Source organism: Rhinoderma darwinii, chromosome 2 (genome assembly GCF_050947455.1).
Source record: "Rhinoderma darwinii isolate aRhiDar2 chromosome 2, aRhiDar2.hap1, whole genome shotgun sequence".
In the NCBI taxonomy this organism is placed as follows: domain Eukaryota; kingdom Metazoa; phylum Chordata; class Amphibia; order Anura; family Rhinodermatidae; genus Rhinoderma; species Rhinoderma darwinii.
In genome coordinates, this window is record NC_134688.1 from 237,135,939 (window position 1) to 237,156,578 (window position 20,640).

General features: G+C 43.5%; 1 protein-coding gene across 1 annotated transcript; it reads right to left on the reverse strand.

The window, feature by feature from the left end:
• Positions 1-10,837: 10,837 nt before the first annotated feature.
• LOC142741011 (cyclin-dependent kinase 5 activator 1-like) lies at positions 10,838-16,888 on the reverse strand. The gene is made up of 2 exons (XM_075850420.1): positions 16,781-16,888; positions 10,838-12,726 (listed from the first exon to the last, which is right to left on the reverse strand). The coding sequence occupies exon 2, from the start codon at positions 12,697-12,699 to the stop codon at positions 11,872-11,874; it is 828 nt and encodes a 275-aa protein (XP_075706535.1). The 5' UTR covers positions 12,700-12,726; positions 16,781-16,888; the 3' UTR covers positions 10,838-11,871.
• Between the last annotated feature and the right edge of the window lie 3,752 nt (positions 16,889-20,640).

Genomic DNA, 20,640 nt, shown 5'->3' on the forward strand with positions numbered 1-20,640 from the left:
GCGCACGCGAACCTCGGAGCTGTGCGAGCATGCGCACGCACGCTCTCACTCTTCAGCCAAGAGCTGAAGTGAGTGAGAACGTGCCCGCGTCCACACGCACACATGCATGCGTGCACAGCTCCAGTGCCGCTGCCGAAGATACTCCCGCCGCCATGGAACAGAAGAAGAATTCAAATTCTTCTTCTCCTCTTCTGTTCCATCGTGGCGGCGGAGCTGCGCATGTGCGCACACATGCTCTCCTCTCTCCAACTCTTGCCGTGACACTGTCGGTAGCTGATTGGACAGTGTCACAGCCATAGTAACACGCCCCCTTGCAAATTACACACCCTATTGACAGTTCAGGGGGTTATTTAAATATTGGGCGCCAAATAGAACGGCACCGATATCTAAATAATGGAGAGAGATAGGAAAACTATGTAAAGTGCCACAGGGTTTGTGCAGCCCTACCCTTTACATGCTGCACTCAGCTGTAGATGGATGGGAAGGTGAAAGGTTCTCTTTAAGGGCACATTCAGACGTAGCGGAATTGCTGTTGAATTTGGCTGCAGACAGTCTGCAGTGGAAATCTGGAGCAGCCATTATTTTAATTGGTTTCTATAAATTTTTAGGTAACTTAGGTCAGATGTTGCGGAAAATAACAGTGCGGAATTTAGGCTGCGGTGCAGAATTTTCACTCCGCAGCACGCACATTCTGTTGCGGAGCAGCAGCGGAATTTCACTGCGGTGTTCCGCCTTTGCAATGCAAAAACTGAAATTTGTGGCAAGTCCGCTGTGATATCTGCAACGTCTGAATTACCTGTCAAATATGAAAATGTTGCTACAGATTCGTTGTGAATTTGCAGCGGAAAGATTCCGCCACGTCTGAATATGCCCTTACAAGGAAAAAACCATGTGTATGTCGCCATATTCTTTTTTTTGTGGGGTGGGCTGTCGTTTCTATTGGTCTTTTTTTGGGTTACATGAGACTTTTTGATCACTTTTTCTTAAAAAATTTTGTGGAGAAGTGACCACAAAACATCGATTCTGGTGTTTTAAGTTTTTGTTTTTTTATGTCATTCACCATGTGGATTAAATAATGATATATTGTAATAGTTCAGACTTTAATTTGACATTGCGCTTAAGGGAAAATGGCAAATGCGGCGTTCTTTTTAACTTTTAATATTTTCATAGGCGTACAAAGATGACTTCATTAGTTATCAATACCTAACCTTAGGGAAGTACTACAACACATGTGTTCAATAAACTTTATCAACCTGTGTTTCTCTGTACACTTCACTTTCATTATCTGCCACAGCAAACATGTGTAAACAGATAAACAAATTAACTCCATAATGACCAGGCCTTTTTGCGTGTTAATGACCAAGAAATATTTATTGTTTTTTCACCGTCGCATTTCTAAGAGTCCTAACTTTTTTATTATCCGTCAACATAGCCTTATGAGAACTTTTTTTTTGCGGGATGAGTTGTATATTTTAATAATGTTTGGGTGTACATAATTCATTGATTAACCTTTATGAAATATTTTTGGGGAGGGAATTGAAAGAAGAACGTTTATTCCAGCATAATTTTTTGTGTTTTAAACTTAGGCTGTTCACTATGCAGCGTAAATAACATGTTATTATTATTCTATGGGTCGGTACGATACTAAATTATGTATAGGTTTTTCATGTTTTACTATGTTTGCACAAAAAAAAAACCTTTTCGCCGCATTTCAAGAGCCATAACTTTTTTATTTTTCCGTCGATGTGGCCATATGTGGACTTGTTTTTTTGCGGGACAAGGTGTCATTTTCATTGGTACTATTTTGGGATACATGTGACTCATTGATTAACTTTTAATTGAGTTTTTTGCGAGGGAAATTGAAAAAATGCCGTTCATTCCGCAGTTTACTCAATGTGTTAAGCTCATTGTTCGAGTAGTTACGATTGCGGAGATACTTTATATGCATATTTTTTTTATTTATTTTCTAACACTTTTCATAAATAAAACTCTTTTTATGGAAAATAATCTTTTTTTTATTTCATAAACCTTAACTGTTTTAAGTTTTATTTTTTAGTCCCACTAGGGGACTTCACAATGCAATCTGATGATCACAAATATAATGCTTTGGTATACTTAGTATACCAAAGCATTATTGCCTGTCAGTGTAAAACTGACAGGCAATCTATTAGCCTACATTCACACAACAGTGAAAAACGTCACACGGCCATTTTCAGAACAATGTAGGTCTATGGCTTTAGACACACAGACGTTTTTTTTAACGGCCTGAGAATACTGGCCTTCAAAAAATAGGACATGTCCTATTTTTGGCCGTTTTCACGGCCAGACGGCCCCCATAGAACATAATGGATCAATTTGTATCTGGCCGGGGAATCCGCTCCAGGAGGAGCCTCTGACGTCACTCTCAGGGTTGCCAACCGTCCGTACATTTACAGACAGTCTGCAAAAAAGGGTGTGGTTTTTCTGCCGTCTGTAGCGGGATTTTTACTCATTCTCCCGGAACGTTGCGCCAAAATTTACATGCGTAGTGCAGGGCATATTTTCAGATTCCGCTTGCGGAATCTGAAAATATGCAGGCCGCTGCCAAGTGAATGACAGTCTGAGTGAGGTCGGTGCCGGGAGTGGACCAGTCGAGTCACCTGACCTGTCACTTGACAGAACACCAGACTTGTCACTCAGAACGCTGCCGCATGACCCGCTCCTAATGGCGAGCCACGCCGGGCACAGCAGAGAGTGGTAGCAGTAGGCTAGCGCTACCGCCCTGGGGGCGGCAAGGCACTACGTACAAGGGGGGGCTATCTGGTAGTATCCACAAGGAGGGGCTGTGTGGCACTTTGTAGAAGGGGGCTGTGTAGCACTAAGTACAAGGGGGGCTGTGTGCCACTAAGTACAAGGAGCTTTATTGCAGGTAATATCTTCTATAGTACCTAGAGGAAGCAATATTCTGTTGTAAGGGAAAAGGGGTCTTGTAATCACTTGGTATGAATCAGGTTCAAAGCCACTAGTCCATAAAGTCCTTTATTAAAACCTGTGTGTGGGGTTTCCATGTGGACTTATTATTCATGGAGATCTGTAAGTGGTAAAGAGTAGTATAAATGCTATTCAAATATGTAGAGAAGGGATACAAAAGTATTGTTGTTGTTTTTTTTGTAATAATTTTTATTTTATTTAAATGCAAAACAGTATTAGCCTATTTATTTCAGGTTTTCTTTTAGAATTGATTTTACAGTACCGTTACACATATAAGCTACATTTACAAGTTTCAATAGAATTGAAAAAATATTAAGGCTCATGCACAAACATTTACAGAGGTTCCGAGGTTGTATATGGCCATAATACGCCACCCATACACTTCTATGGGGCCCTAATGTACTAATATATGCCTCGGATTACATTAGGAGGCATACATAGTTTTTTTCTGTAGGATTTCTTGTGAGTCCAACAGAGAAATAATGTAGCCTGCTCAGATGCCATATTATGGCCTAAGAATACATATTTGGCATTGTGTTGTGAAAAAACATTCCCAATTTTGTGTTATTTTTTATGTCACACTAATTGGTTTCTTAAACATAATGTAATAGTAAGCAAAATAGAGTAATAGAATTCTTGAATTATTCTAGTATTTATGTAGAAGGCAAAAGTATATATATTTTTTTATTTAATTACATGTGGTTTGTGGTAAAAATACAAAACAAAAAAGACAAATTGTATCTAACTGGTTTTATTAAATAGTTTTGCTTTGTTTGGCTTCTGCAGCTGGCATCTATAGACATTACATAGCAAGCTGCAAAATGCCATTCACTAGCAAATCTGTCAGTTTGGTTTTCTGATCCTGATCGATTAAATCAAAGTTGAACTACCAATTAGAAAAAGTATCTAGAAGAGAAAAAATATATTTGTTCTTTTTTTATTTTTTTAAATGTTGTAGCAAATTTTTTTTTTTTAATCTTTCTTGTAGGTGGCTATATTGGACATACACACTTCCTTCCTGTATTGTCTGTATAGACAGTGCAGCAGGGTGTAAACTTTATGGTGGCTGCAATGAATAGCAGTCAATTGATATAGGAATCTCATAGACTATTAGGGCAATTTCAGACAGGGTGGACAATTTCCACTGCAGATTTCCCCCCAAAATTATGACAAAATCTGTATATGTTGCATGCAGATTTTGTTGCGGATTTAGCACGGGATTTGCTGCAGGTTTTGGCCTATGCAAAGGCTGACATTGAGGGTGAAAATCCTGCATGCTCTGTGTAATGATGGGGGTAGGGAAACAGACAAGTGAGCCCTAATCTAACCGCCACTCAGTCCCTGCCTACTTGCAACGACCCGCCCTAGGCGACGGGGTACAACTGGGCGACGGTCCCTACGCTCAATAAGTGCACGACAGACAAACAGACAAGGGTACTCAGAAGCAAAGGGAAAAGGGGGAGTTGCCCACGGCAACACCGTGAGCAACAAGAGTGGTGAACGAGCCGAGTCAAACCAGGAGTGTACGAGGTACCAAGCGCAGAGCAGGAGAGTAGTGAACAAGCCGAGTTAAACCAGGAGTGTACGAGGTACCAAACGCAGAGCAGGAGAGTAATCAGTAAGCCAGGGTCAATATGAAGCAGGGTCAAATAGTTCAAGAAGCTGTAGCAGGGCCAGGAAACCAAATGAGAAGAATCACAAGCAAGGAGGAACAGGAAAGGCAGGTATAAATAGACAGAGGGCGGGAGCTAGCTCCGTCTGGCCAGGCTGTGATAGGCTCTCCCACTCCTAAGCCTGCCATCCTGAGTGGTGGAAGATGGAGTCAATCTCACAGACATAGAAGCAGGTGCAGACTGATCATCTATGGGCGTTGACGCAGAAGCTGTGCCTGGCAGATCCTTTACAGTACCCCCCCTTTTATGAGGGGCCACCGGGCCCTTTCTAGATGGACCTGGTTTATAGGGGAAACGAAGGTGGAACCTCCTGACCAATACCCCAGCGTGAACATCCCGGGCGGGTACCCAAGTCCTCTCCTCAGGCCCGTATCCTCTCCAATGGACCAGGTACTGGAGGGAGCCTTGGACCATCTTGCTGTCCACAATCTTGGCCACCTCGAATTCTACCCCCTCAGGGGTGAGAACGGGGACAGGAGGTTTCCTCGAGGGAGCCAAGGACGGGGAGCAGCGTTTAAGGAGGGAGGCATGAAACACGTCGTGTACTCGAAAATATGGGGGCAACTCCAGTCGGAAGGAGACAGGATTGAGGACTTCAATGACCTTGTACGGCCCTATAAACCGGGGAGCAAACTTCTTGGACGGGACCTTAAGGCGCAAGTTCTTTGACGATAGCCACACCAGATCCCCGACCATAAACAAGGGGTTAGCAGAACGTCTTCTATCTGCCTGAATTTTTTGTATGCTCTGGGACGCCTCTAGGTTTTTCTGAACCTGGGCCCAGACTGTGCACAGTTCCTGATGAACGACATCTACCTCAGGATTGTTGGAACTACCAGGTGAAACGGAGGAGAACCGTGGATTAAACCCAAAATTACAGAAAAAGGGGGAGACCCAAGACGAGTTACTGACCCAGTTATTAAGGGAAAATTCGGCGAAGGGAATGAATGAGACCCAATCATATTGACAGTCAGAGATATAACACCTTAAGTATTGTTCTAGAGACTGATTAGTCCTCTCAGTTTGGCCATTAGTTTCAGGATGGAAGGCAGAGGAGAAGGACAGATCATTCTCCAACTTTCTACAGAAGGCTCTTCAAAACAAAGAAACAAATTGTACCCCTCTGTCAGAAACAATATTGACAGGGACCCCATGGAGACGCAGGATGTGTTTGACAAACAAGGTAGCTAACGTCTTAGCATTGGGTAGTTTCTTGAGGGGCACAAAGTGGCACATCTTACTGAAGCGGTCTACTACAACCCACACACCCGACTTGCCTTGAGATGGAGGCAAATCGGTGATAAAATCCATGGAGATATGGGTCCAAGGTCTCTGGGGAATGGGCAAAGAACGTAGTAAGCCCGCTGGTCGGGACCTGGGAGTCTTGGACCTAGCACAAACCTCACAAGTGGCGATGTAGGCCTTAACGTCTTTAGGCAACCTAGGCCACCAGTAGTTTCTGGCAATGAGGTGCTTGGTACCCAGGATGCCTGGATGACCAGATAGTGCGGAGTCATGATTTTCCCTAAGTACCATTAGCCGGAATTGCAGGGGAACAAACAGCTTGTTCTCAGGAAGGTTCCCGGGAGCTGAACCTTGATCAGCAGCAATTTCAGAGACTAAATCAGAATCAATAGAGGAAATGATTATACCTGGAGGCAAAATACAAGCAGGATCTTTCTCCGAAGGAGGGCTGGCCATGAAGCTATGCGACAGTGCATCAGCCTTAATATTTTTAGACCCAGCCCTATAGGTAACCAAAAAGTTGAATCTGGTAAAAAATAACGCCCATCGAGCTTGTCTCGGGTTTAGCCTCCGGGCAGATTCTAGGAAAACCAGATTCTTGTGGTCGGTAAGGACCGTTACCTGGTGCCTAGCCCCCTCCAGGAAGTGGCGCCACTCTTCAAATGCCCATTTAATGGCTAAGAGTTTGCGGTTGCCAATATCATAGTTACTCTCAGTGGGCGAAAACTTCCTGGAGAAGTAGGCACAGGGACGGAGATGGGTGAGGGACCTGCTACCCTGGGACAAGACAGCCCCCACTCCCACCTCGGACGCGTCAACCTCCACAATAAATGGCTCCATTTGGTTGGGCTGAACCAACACCGGGGCCGAGATAAAGCACTTCTTAAGGACCTCAAAAGCCTGGACAGCCTCAGGAGGCCAGCGGAGGAGATCAGCACCCTTGCGAGTGAGGTCCGTAAGAGACTTAGCGATGACCGAGAAGTTAGCAATAAATCTCCTGTAATAATTAGCAAACCCCAAGAAGCACTGTAACGCCTTCAGGGAGGCAGGTTGGACCCATTCCGCCACAGCCTGGACCTTGGCGGGGTCCATGCGGAGTTCATGAGGAGTGAGGATTTGACCCAAAAATGGTATCTCCTGTACCCCAAACACACATTTTTCGGTCTTCGCAAACAGTTTGTTTTCCCGAAGGACCTGGAGCACCTTCCTGACATGCTCAATGTGGGAGGACCAGTCCTTGGAAAACACAAGTATGTCATCAAGGTACACTACAAGAAATACCCCCAGATAATCTCTTAAAATCTAATTTATGAAATTCTGGAAGACCGCGGGAGCATTACACAACCCAAAGGGCATGACGAGGTATTCGAAATGACCTTCGGGCGTGTTAAACGCAGTCTTCCACTCATCCCCCTCTTTGATGCGGATAAGGTTATACGCCCCCCGTAGATCAAACTTAGAGAACCATTGGGCACCCTGAACCTGATTAAAGAGATCAGGAATCAAAGGAAGGGGATACTGGTTCCTTATAGTGACCTTATTCAAGTTACGGTAGTCAATGCATGGCCTAAGACCACCATCCTTCTTCCCTACAAAGAAGAAGCCAGCACCTACCGGAGAAGTAGAGGGGCGAATGTAACCCTTGGCCAGGCATTCCTCGATATATGGCTTCACGTTCGGGACAAGAGAGATTAAATATCCTACCCTTAGGGAGCTTAGCTCCTGGTACCAAATCGATAGCGCAATCGTATTCTCTATGAGGAGGTAACACTTCGGAGGCCTCCTTAGAGAAAACATCAGCGAAGTCCTGAACAAACTCAGGTAGCGTGTTCACCACCTCAGGGGGAGAAATAGAATTAACAGAAAAACATGACGTCAAGCATTCATTACCCCATTTGGTAAGATCCCCAGTATTCCAGTCAAACGTGGGATTATGCAACTGCAACCAGGGAAGGCCTAAAACCAAATCGGACAATAAAACCTGCATCAACAGTACAGAGCACTGCTCCAAATGCATGGAGCCAACAAGGAGTTAAAAAACAGGGGTATGCTGTGTAAAATAACCATTAGCAAGAGGAGAGGAGTCGATACCCACTACCGTGCCAGGTTTAGGCAAATCAATCAAAGGCATAGCTAGAGACATAGCAAATTCCACAGACATGATATTAGCAGAAGACCCTGAATCCACGAAGGCACTGCCGGTAGCAGACCTACCACCAAAAGAGACCTGAAAGGGAAGCAAGATTTTATTACGTTTCATATTTACGGGAAATACCTGTGCGCCCAAGTGACCTCCTCAATGATCACTTAGGCGCGGAAGTTTTCCGGCTGCTTCTTCTTACGCCTAGGACAGGTGTTCACTTGATGCTTGTCATCCCCACAATAGAAGCAGAGACCATTCTTCCTGCGGAACTCTCTACGTTGTTGGGGGGACACGGAGGCCCCGAGTTGCATAGGTACCTCCATGTCTTCTGTGAAAGAACGAAGCAACGGAACCTCGGGAGGCATCATAGGGGAGTCAGAGGAGAAAACACAAAAACGTTCAAGTTTTACCCGCTACATGCGGCAAATCCGCCACATCTGAACATGCCCTTAGAGTCTTCAGGAAGGGATGGAGTACAGGCCCCTCCCCAGAGACCAGAGAGTGACTGGAGAGATGACTACAGAATCTTAAGGCTGGGTTTACACGACCATGTTACGTCCGTAATGTACGGAACGTATTTCGGCCGGAAGACCCAGACCGAAAACAGTGCAGGGAGCAGGGCTCCTAGCATCATAGTGATGTACGATGCTAGGAGTCTCTGCCTCGCTGCAGGACAGCTGTCCCGTACTGTAATCATGATTACAGTACGGGACAGTAGTTCCACGCAGAGGCAGTGACTCCTAGCGCCGTACATCACTATGATGCTAGGAGCCCGGCTCCCTGCACTGTGTTCGGTCCGGGTCTTCCGGCCGAAATACGTTCCGTACATTACGGACGTAACATGGTCGTGTGAACCCAGCCTTAGTGTGAATGTAAAGGATCTGCCAGACACAGGTTCCGTGTCGACGCCCGTGGTTAATCAGTCTGCATTTGTTCCTAGGTCTGATAGAGTGACTCGATCTGCTACCACTCAGGCTGGTAGGCTGAGGAGTGGGAGAACCTATCACAGCCTGGCCAGATGGTTCTAGCTCCCGCCCTTGTTCTATTTATACCTTCATTTGCTGCTTGTCCTTTGCCTGTGATTCTCTTGTTTCCTGGCTCTGCTGTTCCTGCTATTACCATTGACCTCTGCTTCATATTGACCCTGCTTGACTGACTATTCCATCTGTGTTTTGTCTGTCGTGCACATAGTAAGCGTAGGGATCGTCGCCCAGTTGTACGCCATCGCCTAGGACGGGCTGTGCAAGGAGGCAGGGACTGAGTGGGGGGTAGATTAGGGCTCGCTCACCTGTCCTCTCCCTACCCAGACATTACAGTGAATGTAAGGTATAGTGTTACTATTTTGCCTTATCAAAGCCTGTAGCAATACAATACAATACACACTCTAATGATAGTGAGTTGAATCTGCTCATTCTCTCCCAGTCTACACAGCAAAGCTCACAAGTGAGCTACAGAGATAAAGAATTCCAACAAAACGTTTAAAAAAATATGTTGTCTATAAATACAAATCTAAATAATATATAATTTCTTTATGATACATTCCCTTTAAGGCCAAGGCTCCATAGCAATAAATGGCGCAAGGCAGTGACCGGTGACTGCCATTAGAGCAGTCACAATAGGCTGACATTTATTTCTGTAGCTCACTTGTGAGATTTGCTGTGTAGACTGGGAGAGAATAAGCAGATTCATCTCAATATCATTAGAGGGCGTATTGTATTGCTACATGCTTCGATATGGCTGCTACAGTGGTAGCGACGCCACATTCAATAGTATCTGCGTCCTTAGGACAGAGATACTGTTGAACGCTTTGCTCTGCCATATACTAGGCTACATTTACTAGGCCATATATTAGGCTACAAGCCACATTCCCTGTGCAGGCCGGCGTGATGATATCACTGGATCACGTCAGCGTTGAGGATGCTTTGGAGAAGCTCCATTCGTCACTAGAACGGGGCCTAGGTGAGTATAAAGTTTTTTGTTTTATTTGTTCATATAAACAGATGCTGGTGTCAATTTGCCGTACCAGGGTGGGGAAAGGAAGGTTAGCCGATACAGGAATCATAGCCCAAACTATGCACCAGGGGAACAGTGTATACTGGAGATTTTATAGTAACTTGTAAATAAATGTATGACCCCACAGATCTGCATTTACAGTGCATTCAGAGCCCTGGCTGATCGAACATCTCTGGGGAGACCTGGAAATAGCTGTGCGTCAATGCTCCCCATCCAACCTGACAATTCCTGAGAGGATGTACAGAGAAGAATGGGAGCGAATTCTCAAATACATTTGTGCCAAGCTCGCAGCTTCATACCCATGAAGACATGAGGCGGTAATCCCTCAAGAAGGTGCCACTACTAAGTACGAAGTAAATTATTACTTAGTAAAGAATATTGATGTAAATGTGGTATTTGAGGTATATATTTTTATTTTTAACACATTTGCAGAAATTTCTACAAACCTGACTTTGCTTTGTCATTATGGGGTATTGTGTGTAGATTGAGGAGTAAAAAAACAAAGATCATCTATTTTAGAGTAAGTCTGTAATGTAACAAAATATGGAAAAAGTGAAGGGGTCTGAATACGTTCTCAGTATTTTGTTTTACATTCTGCCTCTTAATCGGCTGTGTTCACATGAACCGGTATCGGTGCAGTTCTCCTCTGCATTTTTTCTCATTTGTAGCACAGCACCCATACTAAGAAGACGAGGAATGACAAACATGACATTCACACGCCTGCAACCAGGCACTTCGACACATAGAATAATTTCACCTTATAAAGAGTATATGGAAGTCAACATTCCGGCAAAGCTTAGTATTTTATTGATACATACATTTTACATCCTGCAATGTTTTGGCTTCAGAGGAAAACTTTCTCAAGCAGTGAAAAATGGAAACAATCATGCAAATAAATATCCAATGTAGGCATATACAACATGATATCGTGATGCAAAACACATGAGATCAAAAGCAGTATACAATGCCGTCATTGAGAGGGTTCAACATTGCTATTGTTAACACTGGGTGCATAAAAGAGTTTTATTGACCAATATTCTTGGAGCGCTGCTTCCATCTGTGGTTTTCAAGTAATATAAAAAAGGTGAAGTAGTCATTTACCTTGACGCTATCACCCGCCTGAGAAGGCTTTCTCATTGTGCATGCTTGTATATAATAAGTTACGGCTGGTGGGGGACCGTGAACAGGAGTTGATAATCCATTTAAAACTTCACCTCTCTGTCACAATAATTAATGCATCTACTGAGAGCATGTGGCTCAGCGGATGTCCCAGCGTCTCCTTAGCGATTCTGCGCATACACCGAGGCTCAAGCCAAATAGTAACACGACAGCATGTATCCAAGTCGTAACATGACAGCACGAATCCAAGTAGTAACACGACAGCATGTATCCAAGTAGTAACATGACAGCATGTATCCAAGTATTAACATGACAGCATGTATCAAGGACAGAGATTTGTAACTTTGGCGCTGGCTCCTAGACCTGACTAAGATTGGTCCAGACATGGCAGAGGGTGGGGGGAGTAGTGCACAATTTAAAACCTCGGCCTTGAGTACCAAGTGTCTCTCCCACTGCATGTAAGGCCAAGAGACTGTTCTACAGGAGTGCGTAGTCATGGACTGCCCCACTGAGACTGATCCTTGCTGATAGAGACCGGCGCTGGGACAGTAAATAACATTTGAGAGCTCTGTTGTTGGCCGATTACATGTCACTTCCTGGCAGTTTGTAGACGATGGATCGAGGAGAAGGTTTTAGTCCTTTAGGAGCTACCACAAACTGAAGCTTCGTTTCCCATTGGAGTGGTGTCTATTTTTGATGGAATATTGTTCAGGGATATAAAGTGTAGCCTGATCCGTGTGTACTTTCCTCTCTGGCCATCATTCCCGGTAGTCCACTCATCAGAAGATTTTCGTTTGCTTGTCTTCCTTCAGCTCTAAGGCTCACAAACATCTGACTGTAATACTTTGGGTCAGTATTGAGACGCATCATCTTTGAGCTCATGTGTACAATGATGGACAGACATTGGTACCAAAAGGTCTCCTTTCTGCCGTCTACAAGGAAGGGACCTAGTGGGTAGGAGATCTGGTGTCCCATATAGCAATATGACACATACAAGCATGTTAACAAGGTTGCCTTTAGTTCTTTCTCACTTCTTATCTCGGAAGAAATGACATCTCGGCAAAGCATGTACAGGAACACCACAGTGCCTGATGTTAAAAATCCTTGGCCCTGCCATCCTTGAAGGATAAGTTGTCTGTCTATGCTTGTTATCCACTCTACTATATCTATTGGGGAAAGGTGGTACAGCTGGAAGCATCTCCGGCACAGAAAGTCCGCTAAACATTTTAGAATCTTCTTGGTGTATGTGTGTAGTATGATGCGCTGTGGAACAATAAATATTTGTTGCTGTTGAGTGGACACTTGATCTTTGAGGACTGGATATTCTGAGTCCATCTTGACGCTTGGTGGCTTAGTAGTTGTCAGATTCTCCTTCAGATCAGCACTGATGACTGGCGTAATACTATACTTGCAACTGTTACTTGGTTCATGGTGGTGTTTTCCGTTCTTTGTTCTCTGTGTGTCTTCATGGCGGGTCACTCTTACTTTGCTCTTTACATCGGGAACCGGCTTGCAGCAGCTGAAAGCTTTCCCCATGATTATTCTAGATTCTGGATTTTTTTTCTGTAGATGAAGTTACAACAGATGATTATTTCATAGTTATGAAAAAACACATTACAATATTTAACCAAAAGTAGAAAAAAAACAAAAAATGTAACCTTTTATTAGAACACGTCTGTGCCTATGGGCAGCTCAGCCTTAAAAGTTGTCTGCTCTCATGGGTCATGGGTATATGCAGTGTGCTGTGAATATACACAAGTGACGTCAAATTTATTGAAATGGCACAAGCGGCATTATAAATTTGTTGCAACTTGCTAGTCACCCTTTCATTCCTTATGCCACTGTATGACACACACTTCTCTTAGCCACGTCCTTTTTTCTAGTCTGCTTTAATATGGTTTAAGTAGTATAGGCGCAAAAAGTGTGTAAAACAATTAGATTTAGCGCGTCATGTCTTCCATTTTGTTGGCAAACATCAAACAACTTTGTTAGGAAATCTCACCCATTGTAATTGACAATATGTAAAATGTGGTCCTTCAGCCGCTACTAGGAGGAGTTTCGCAGCTTACTGAAGACAGATGTATCATAGAGGTCAATGATAGCTGTGGACGGTAAATCTGCCCTCATGAATTTACCTCTAGTGGCAACTGCTGACATTATGTAACTATTTGGCTGTGTGAAGTAAAGCAGGGGATTTGGAGCTCCTTAGCAAGGATATGGACAGGCAACCTCTATAAAGAGATATTATGAACTTAAGCAGCACAGAATGTTTGACCTATTTAGATGAAACGACAGGTATATCTGAAAGTAATCTAAAAAAATAATGCCTTCGGTTAAGCAGGACATAAATGTAAAGATTTGTCCCTTATTAGAAGAGTTTTGACATGTTTTACAATAACGGAATACTTGTCATTATTAAAGCAGTTGGCTAGTCATAAAAAAATCTGTGGCCTATCGTTAGGATAGGCCATCAATATCTGATTCGCGGGGGGCCAATTTTCGGCACCATCGCCGATCAGCTGTTTTGAAGGGGCCGCAGTGTTTGTACAGGCGCTGCTTTCCCTTCATTCCTTATTTGCTTATATTGTAAATCGCCGACACACATGTAGCAGCGGGTTCACAGTATTACAGTGAATAGGAGACTGGACAATCTCTTTATGGTATATATGCAAATATATGTGCAAATCCATGCAAATGCTGCTGAGTTTCTACGAATGTGGTGTGGCATGTGCCTTGACTGCTAAGGGGTAATTTTCTGGTAATAATATAGTTTTACCCTAATGTAAACGCTTTAATTGAGATCATCATTGTCTACCGTAAATTTTTATACATTACATGCCTATTTTAGGGTAATTAGATCAGGGCTAGTGCTACGACAATGATTGGTCAGGAGGAGCAGTTTTTTGGGGTATTTTATGTGTAATTTTTATTTTGTTATAATTATGGTCTGTCACTAAAAAGTAAAAAAAGACCTTTGGGAGACTTTTTTATTTCATTTTATTTTTTTGCACTATACTTTTCCAATGTAGCTGGGGCTGCAGATTTACAGGGTATATGAACCCTGTTATAGTAACTATTGTCACTGTAAGGCTGAGTTCACACGACCTCTTTTCAGACATAATGGATGCGTTTTACGCCTCGAATTACGTCTGAAAAAACGGCTCCAATATGTCGGCAAACATCTGCCCATTACTTTCAATGGGCTTTACGATGTACTGTGCCGACGACCTGTCATTTTACGCGTCGCTGTCAAAAGACGGTGCGTAAAATTACAGCCTCGTCAAAAGAAGTGCAGGACACTTATTGGCACGTAATTGGAGCCGTTTTTCATTGACTCCAATGAAGAACAGCTCCAAATTACGTCCCTAAAAGACGCCCCGCAAAACGCGAGTACATGCAATTACGTCTGAAATTCAAGAGCTGTTTTCTCCTGAAAACAGCTCTGTAATATCAGACGTAATTGCAGTTATCGTGTGCACATACCCTTAGGCTATGTTCACACAGGGCGGAGACGCTGCATAAAGGCACACAGAGTATCCTCTCTGGCGGCTGCAGGGAATTCCAGTCAAAAAAACTCACCAAATTGTGGTTCATTTTTTTCGTCTGGAATGTCCACTGCGGAAATCTGCTCGTAAAAAAACAACAACTCATACTTACCCTCTGTAGTCCTGCAGACCAGCCACCTGGGAAGACGTTTAATCCCATGTGACCGCTGCAGCTTGTGATTGGCTGCAGCGGTCACATGGAATGAAACGTCATCTGGCCAGCCTGGGTGAAGAAACACAGGATTCTGGGTAAGTACAAGTTTTTTTTGCGGCGGAATCGCTGCTATTCCGCCACAAAAAAACGCATCATCTGCTACTTGTTGCAAGTTTTACCTCCCCATTGAATACAGTAACCTACTCTCCAGGGTCCCTGACAGTCACTGACTGCAGACCACCGACATTCTGCTGCCCAATGCTTAAGCTTAAACCTGCGCCGTATATATAAGGTGGGCGGTCCTCAAACGGTTAAATATGATAAAATATATAAATTGTGAATGTATTCTAAATAGATAATTATTTTTTTTTAGGAAAATATTTTATGAGTATCACTTCCAAATACAATATTATCAAGACACCCCCACCCCCAAATTTACATTCTGATCCTAAATTCTTTTCCCATTTAGACCATGTTTGCTTATATTTCAATAGCTGCCCTCTTTCTTCATAATACATTTTCTCTGAGATAATCGGTTTCGTCATTCTCCGTATCCTACTACAAATAATTCTTCTTGCCATTTACAACGCATTCAATGTTAATACAGCCTCTTGTCTCCCTTTTATTCCCATATTAGCTCCCAGAAGATGATTATTTCATCCAGAAGGATCCGTATTTTACCGTTTCTATCTACGGTATCTTGGCTATACGTTTTTCCAAATAAATATGGAGCTTGGGCCAGCGCCACGGTATATGGACCAGGTCCACATTTAGGTTTGCACATCTTGGACAAGGGTATTCACCTCCGGGATTAAACATTTCAACTTCTTTGGTGTATAATAATACGCATCATGTATTCTGGATAGCTGTGAAATTCTAAATACATTATCTCTAGTGGTTGCTGGCATCATTTTTAGCGCATTGATCCACTTATCATTATTTTGTGTATCCACCATCCTATTCCATGTAATGAAACTCTTCTTCACCTTATCTTCTGTATCACTACAATTTAGCATAGAATATATTTTTGCCCCCACCTTTTCTCTAGTTACAGAGTGTATTAACAAATCAAATAGTTTGTGGTTATACAATCTGAATTCTCTCTTCCCATATTGTGACCTAATATCATATTGTACTTGTACGTACTGTAAAAAGTGTTTATCTAACACCCCATATTCTCCCATAATCTTCTCAAAAGACGTAACCACCCTATTATTAAACCAGTGCATCATAAATGTAGCCCCCTTGTCATTCCAAAACTTAACCCCTTGTAGAATTTCAGTGTCTGTAAATATATCACCCCAAACTGGGGTAAAAGGTAAATAGCCTTTAATCCCTAGTGTTTTATCCCTCACCCTGTCCCATAGTCCCTGAATCATTCCCCCAGTAATATTACTCCCCAATCGTGAGAGAATATTTGCTTCCATGCACATCACCATGCGTATTTTTTTTCCCTATTTAAAGATTTGACTGCCTTTACACCATTCAGTAACCCTTTATCATAATCCACCAATTGTGCTGGTTGGGTTGTAAAGTAATAGAGCTGAAAGTTGGATATTTTAACCACCCCCTTCTCATATGGCAATTTCAATATCGATAGTAAAATTCTATATCTTTTACCACCCCAAATCAGATCGATTATAATTGCATTAATAGTTCTAAAGTATTTACTGGAAATCCATACTGGACAGTTTTGTAAGACATATAATCCCTGTGACAGGATCAATATTTGTACCAGTAAATTCTGCCCGCCATAGAAATTGGGGCTTTACACCACACCTTAATCTTTCCTCTTACTTTTAGAAACCAGGGCATCAAGTTCAAGGCGAGAAAACCTTCTATTTTCTCTGAAATAGTTATTAGCAGGTATTTGGTCCACAATCAGTATATTTGATGGTAACTTTAAGTATATAGATACCTTATCCAGCAATCCTTTATTCTGTAGTAGACCAGGAGGTCCTCTCTTCTGGTTCAGAAGATTGTGAAATGTATATTCTCTAAAAGTAGTAAGACAATAGAGATAACATGGACGCTGCACACTGAGAAGCGTGAAGTGTTAGGTAAATCTGCGGTGAATCACTTGGATCTAGATGTCAGTGTTCTAGAACAATGTATGTCACAATGGCAAAGGATATTTACTGGTTACTATGACAATGCCAACCTTGCTGTAGAGTTTCTATTAAAGGGGCAGTGCAGGATTAGAAAAACATGGCTGCTCTCTTGTAAAAACAGTGCCACTCCAGTCCACAGGTTGTGTGAGGTATTGTAGCTCAACCGGAGATAGAAAATAATTTTCGCTTTATGGGCCAGAGCAGAGAGATGCTAACAAACAGCTCTTGCTCTTAATGTTTCCAGCTGTCTATGTATTACATGATCGGCCATCAGTGGTGGGCTGGGCTGATTCCCCAATAGATTTTTATGGCCGCCACGTTTTACTGGCTACACATTTAAAAAATCCTCCAGTATCTAGTAGATGTGCCGCACGCTGGGCACGTCTAGAACACATCTCTGACGTAGCGCTGCCAGAGAGGAGCAGGAGAGCACTCTACTGCGTGTGCTGTACCAAAGAGGAGCAGGAGGACGTAGGAAACAAAAAGGAAATCGAGGGCCCTAGCCGGTGAGCAATGTAAAACACTGAGCGATGCTCAGCCTGCTGCCCCCACTATGTGGGTATTATACTGAAAGGTGGGGGGGGGGGTCTGAGTGCTGAGGGCTCTATAGAAGTAATTATATTGCAAGGGGGGTTCTGATTGCTGAGGGCTCTATGGGGTGAAATTATACTGCAAGGGGAGGGCCTGACTACTGGGGGCTCTATTTGGGGGATTATACTGCAAAGGGTGTCTGACTGCTGAGAGCTCTATGGGGGGATTATACTGTTAGGCGGGGTCCGACTGCTGAAAGCTCTATGTGGGGATTATACTGCAACCGTGGGTCTAATTTCTGAGAGCTCTATGGGGGATTATACTACAAGGCGGGGTCTGAATGCTGAGGGCTCTGTGGGGGATTATGGGGCACCTCCAAAATAGGCGGAGGTAAACAAGTTAAAGGGGTATTCCCATCTAAGACATTTATGGCATATCTACAGGATATTCCATAAACGTCTAATAGAGTTCTAGCTCTGGGACCCACACCGAATTTGAGATTGAGGGTCCCAATTTTTGAGCCGAAAAAGGAGTGGACAGAAAAGAAAGGAGATGCATCATTCTTTTCTTTATACATTTTCTTTCTTTTGGATCCATTTCTGGCTTTGACTAAAATAAAAAAAACTGTTCCAAAAACTGCATCAAAACTGCATGTGTAATCCTGACCAAACCCCATTAAACAAAATTACTTCTGAGGAAAGGTATATTGGAGCAGAGAGTAATAATTGAAGTAATCTTATAATATTTTCCAGAATGGAGAAATTAGGTAGCAATCTACCAATATATGCAAAATATTACCTATATGAGTAGGAAATCTCTAGAAAAGGGGGGTTTGAGAGGGGCACATGTATGCAGAAATTCAATGCTCTGTGGCCAAAATACAATTTATTTGTGAGCTTGATGTGGACAAGTGTTTTCACCTAACCAGTAAAGTCGAGGGGTTCCTGATGGAGAGAATGAACAAGGCTGCTGAAACCGACCTGGGTCTCAAGATAAGGTCTGTGTCTGTTGTAGCTCCCTTCTTCTCCTTGCAAGTATACCTGTTACCCTGTGTGAAGTTGATATTACTGTGATAATAATTAGGGGTCTCTACCAATCAATATACCCATGCTATACTGTGCCACCGGACTATACAGTATTCTTATTGCCGTTCCCTTGAACCCGAGAGTTGGTGGTAGGTGTGTTGGCACTTGCCATTGCATGTTGGGTCCATTGTGCCGCTACTTAGACCCAGTGACTTGTGTGTTGGTAACGGGAACATCCTCCGCAGCGGTTTGGTGCATCCCAATGAGGGTCTACATTAAACATAGGCCGGCCATGTAGTAGAAGATGTGGTAGAAGATGCCCTTCTGTGACCTGTGGCAGCATCAGCATACATCCATGGACAAGTGTGTCCTCAAGCTTTCTGGCACATCCGTACCACAATGGAACTCTGCAGTGGTGATTTAGGACTTTTTTTCTGTAAAGGTCAGATCAGCCTTCTATAAAGTTTGACTGATTGTTATCCACTTCCAATGCTCCACTGTGTAGATTACAGTCTGTATAACACACCAGTGCCGTAACTACCGCTGTAGCAGCCATAGCGGCTGATACGGGGGCCTGTGGTATGAGGGGGACCATGGCACCCGTGGCACGGGCCACCTCATGCCCGGTGGTGCAGCTAGCGACGCCGCAATCAATAATATCTTCGTCCTAAGCAGATACTGTTGAACGCTATGGCAGAGCAGGGAGATATCTCCCTGCTCTCCCATAAACTAGGCTACAGGCCACATTCCCTGCGCAGGCCTGTCATGATGATGTCACTGGATCAAACCGGCCTACGCAAGGATCCTGTTGGCGTTGAGGATGTTTTGGAGAAGTATCTAGTATAAAAAAAAATGTTTTATTTGTTTGGGGGGGGGGGGCACTATCTACAGGGGGAGGGCTGTATGGCACTATCTACAGGGGGGTTGTATGGCGCTATCTACAGGGGGCGCTGCATGGCACTATCTACAGGGAGCTGTATAGCACTATCTACAGGGGGGCTGTATGGCGCTATCTACAGGGGAGGCTGTATGGCACTATCTACAGGGGGGCTATATGGCACTATCTACAGCGGGGGCTATATGGCACTATCTATAGGGGGGCTATTTGGCGCTATATACAGGGGAGAGTGTATGGCGCTATCTACAGGGGGCTGTATGGCGCTATATACAGGGCGGCTGTATGGCGCTATCTACAGGGGGGCTGTATGGCAAAATCTAGAGGGGGTCTATATTGCAAAATTAACAGGGGGGCACTATCTACAAGTGAGTCTGTGTGTAGCACCCTGGGGAGGGGGGGTCAAGTCAAAAGTTTGCTATGGGGCCCAGTCTTTCCTAGTTATGCCCCTGGTGCAAGGTAATAGCACAAGCGCACAGTGCGATATCACCTCTAGATGAACTCTATGGGGGCACATGATATTGCATCCGCATATTTTTTTCCCTGGTTTGCTACTGTAAGTATATGTTTTTTTGTAGAAAAGAAAAGGAGGAAACCTCCAGCTCACCAGTAGTTGCGTCTCCAGACACCTCGCACGGATCCCTGCAACGGCCAGCGGTAGAAGTATCAGGAAAAGGAGAGAAAAACCCAGCTCTGTGTTGATTTTAAAAAGGAAATATATTCCCAATTTTATTGCAAAAACAATTTAAAAAAACACACGGAGACGCAGTTTCAAAGTGTATGTGGTAGTGGGCTGTATAGCCTTAGCCTACGCGTTTCGAGCAAACATGTTGCTCTTAGTCATGGCAAAAAATATTTCCTTTTTAAAATCAACACAGCGCTGGATTTTTCTCTCCTTTTCCCTATATGTTTTTTTTTCACATTTATATGTTTGCATAACTACATGTCACATTGTTTTGGAGTATTGCTTCCTTTATTCTTGATCTAGCACGTTATTGGTGGGGAACTGTAATGCAATGGACTGAATTGATAAAATTCACATGTATGTCTATGTTTTTATATGGGTTATTATTTTGGGACACACAATTTCATGCACTAAGGCCCCATGCACACGACAGCAAAAACGGAGCCATTCACTTTCATTGAACACTGACACCTTTCCGTAGCACTACGGAAGGGTGTCAGTGCCGTGGAAATGTTCCGGGAATTATGGAAC

Excerpts from the sequence above, each read along its gene's own strand:
- LOC142741011 (XM_075850420.1), bottom strand. The coding sequence starts at position 12,699 with ATGGGGAAAGCTTTCAGCTGCTGCAAGCCGGTTCCCGATGTAAAGAGC.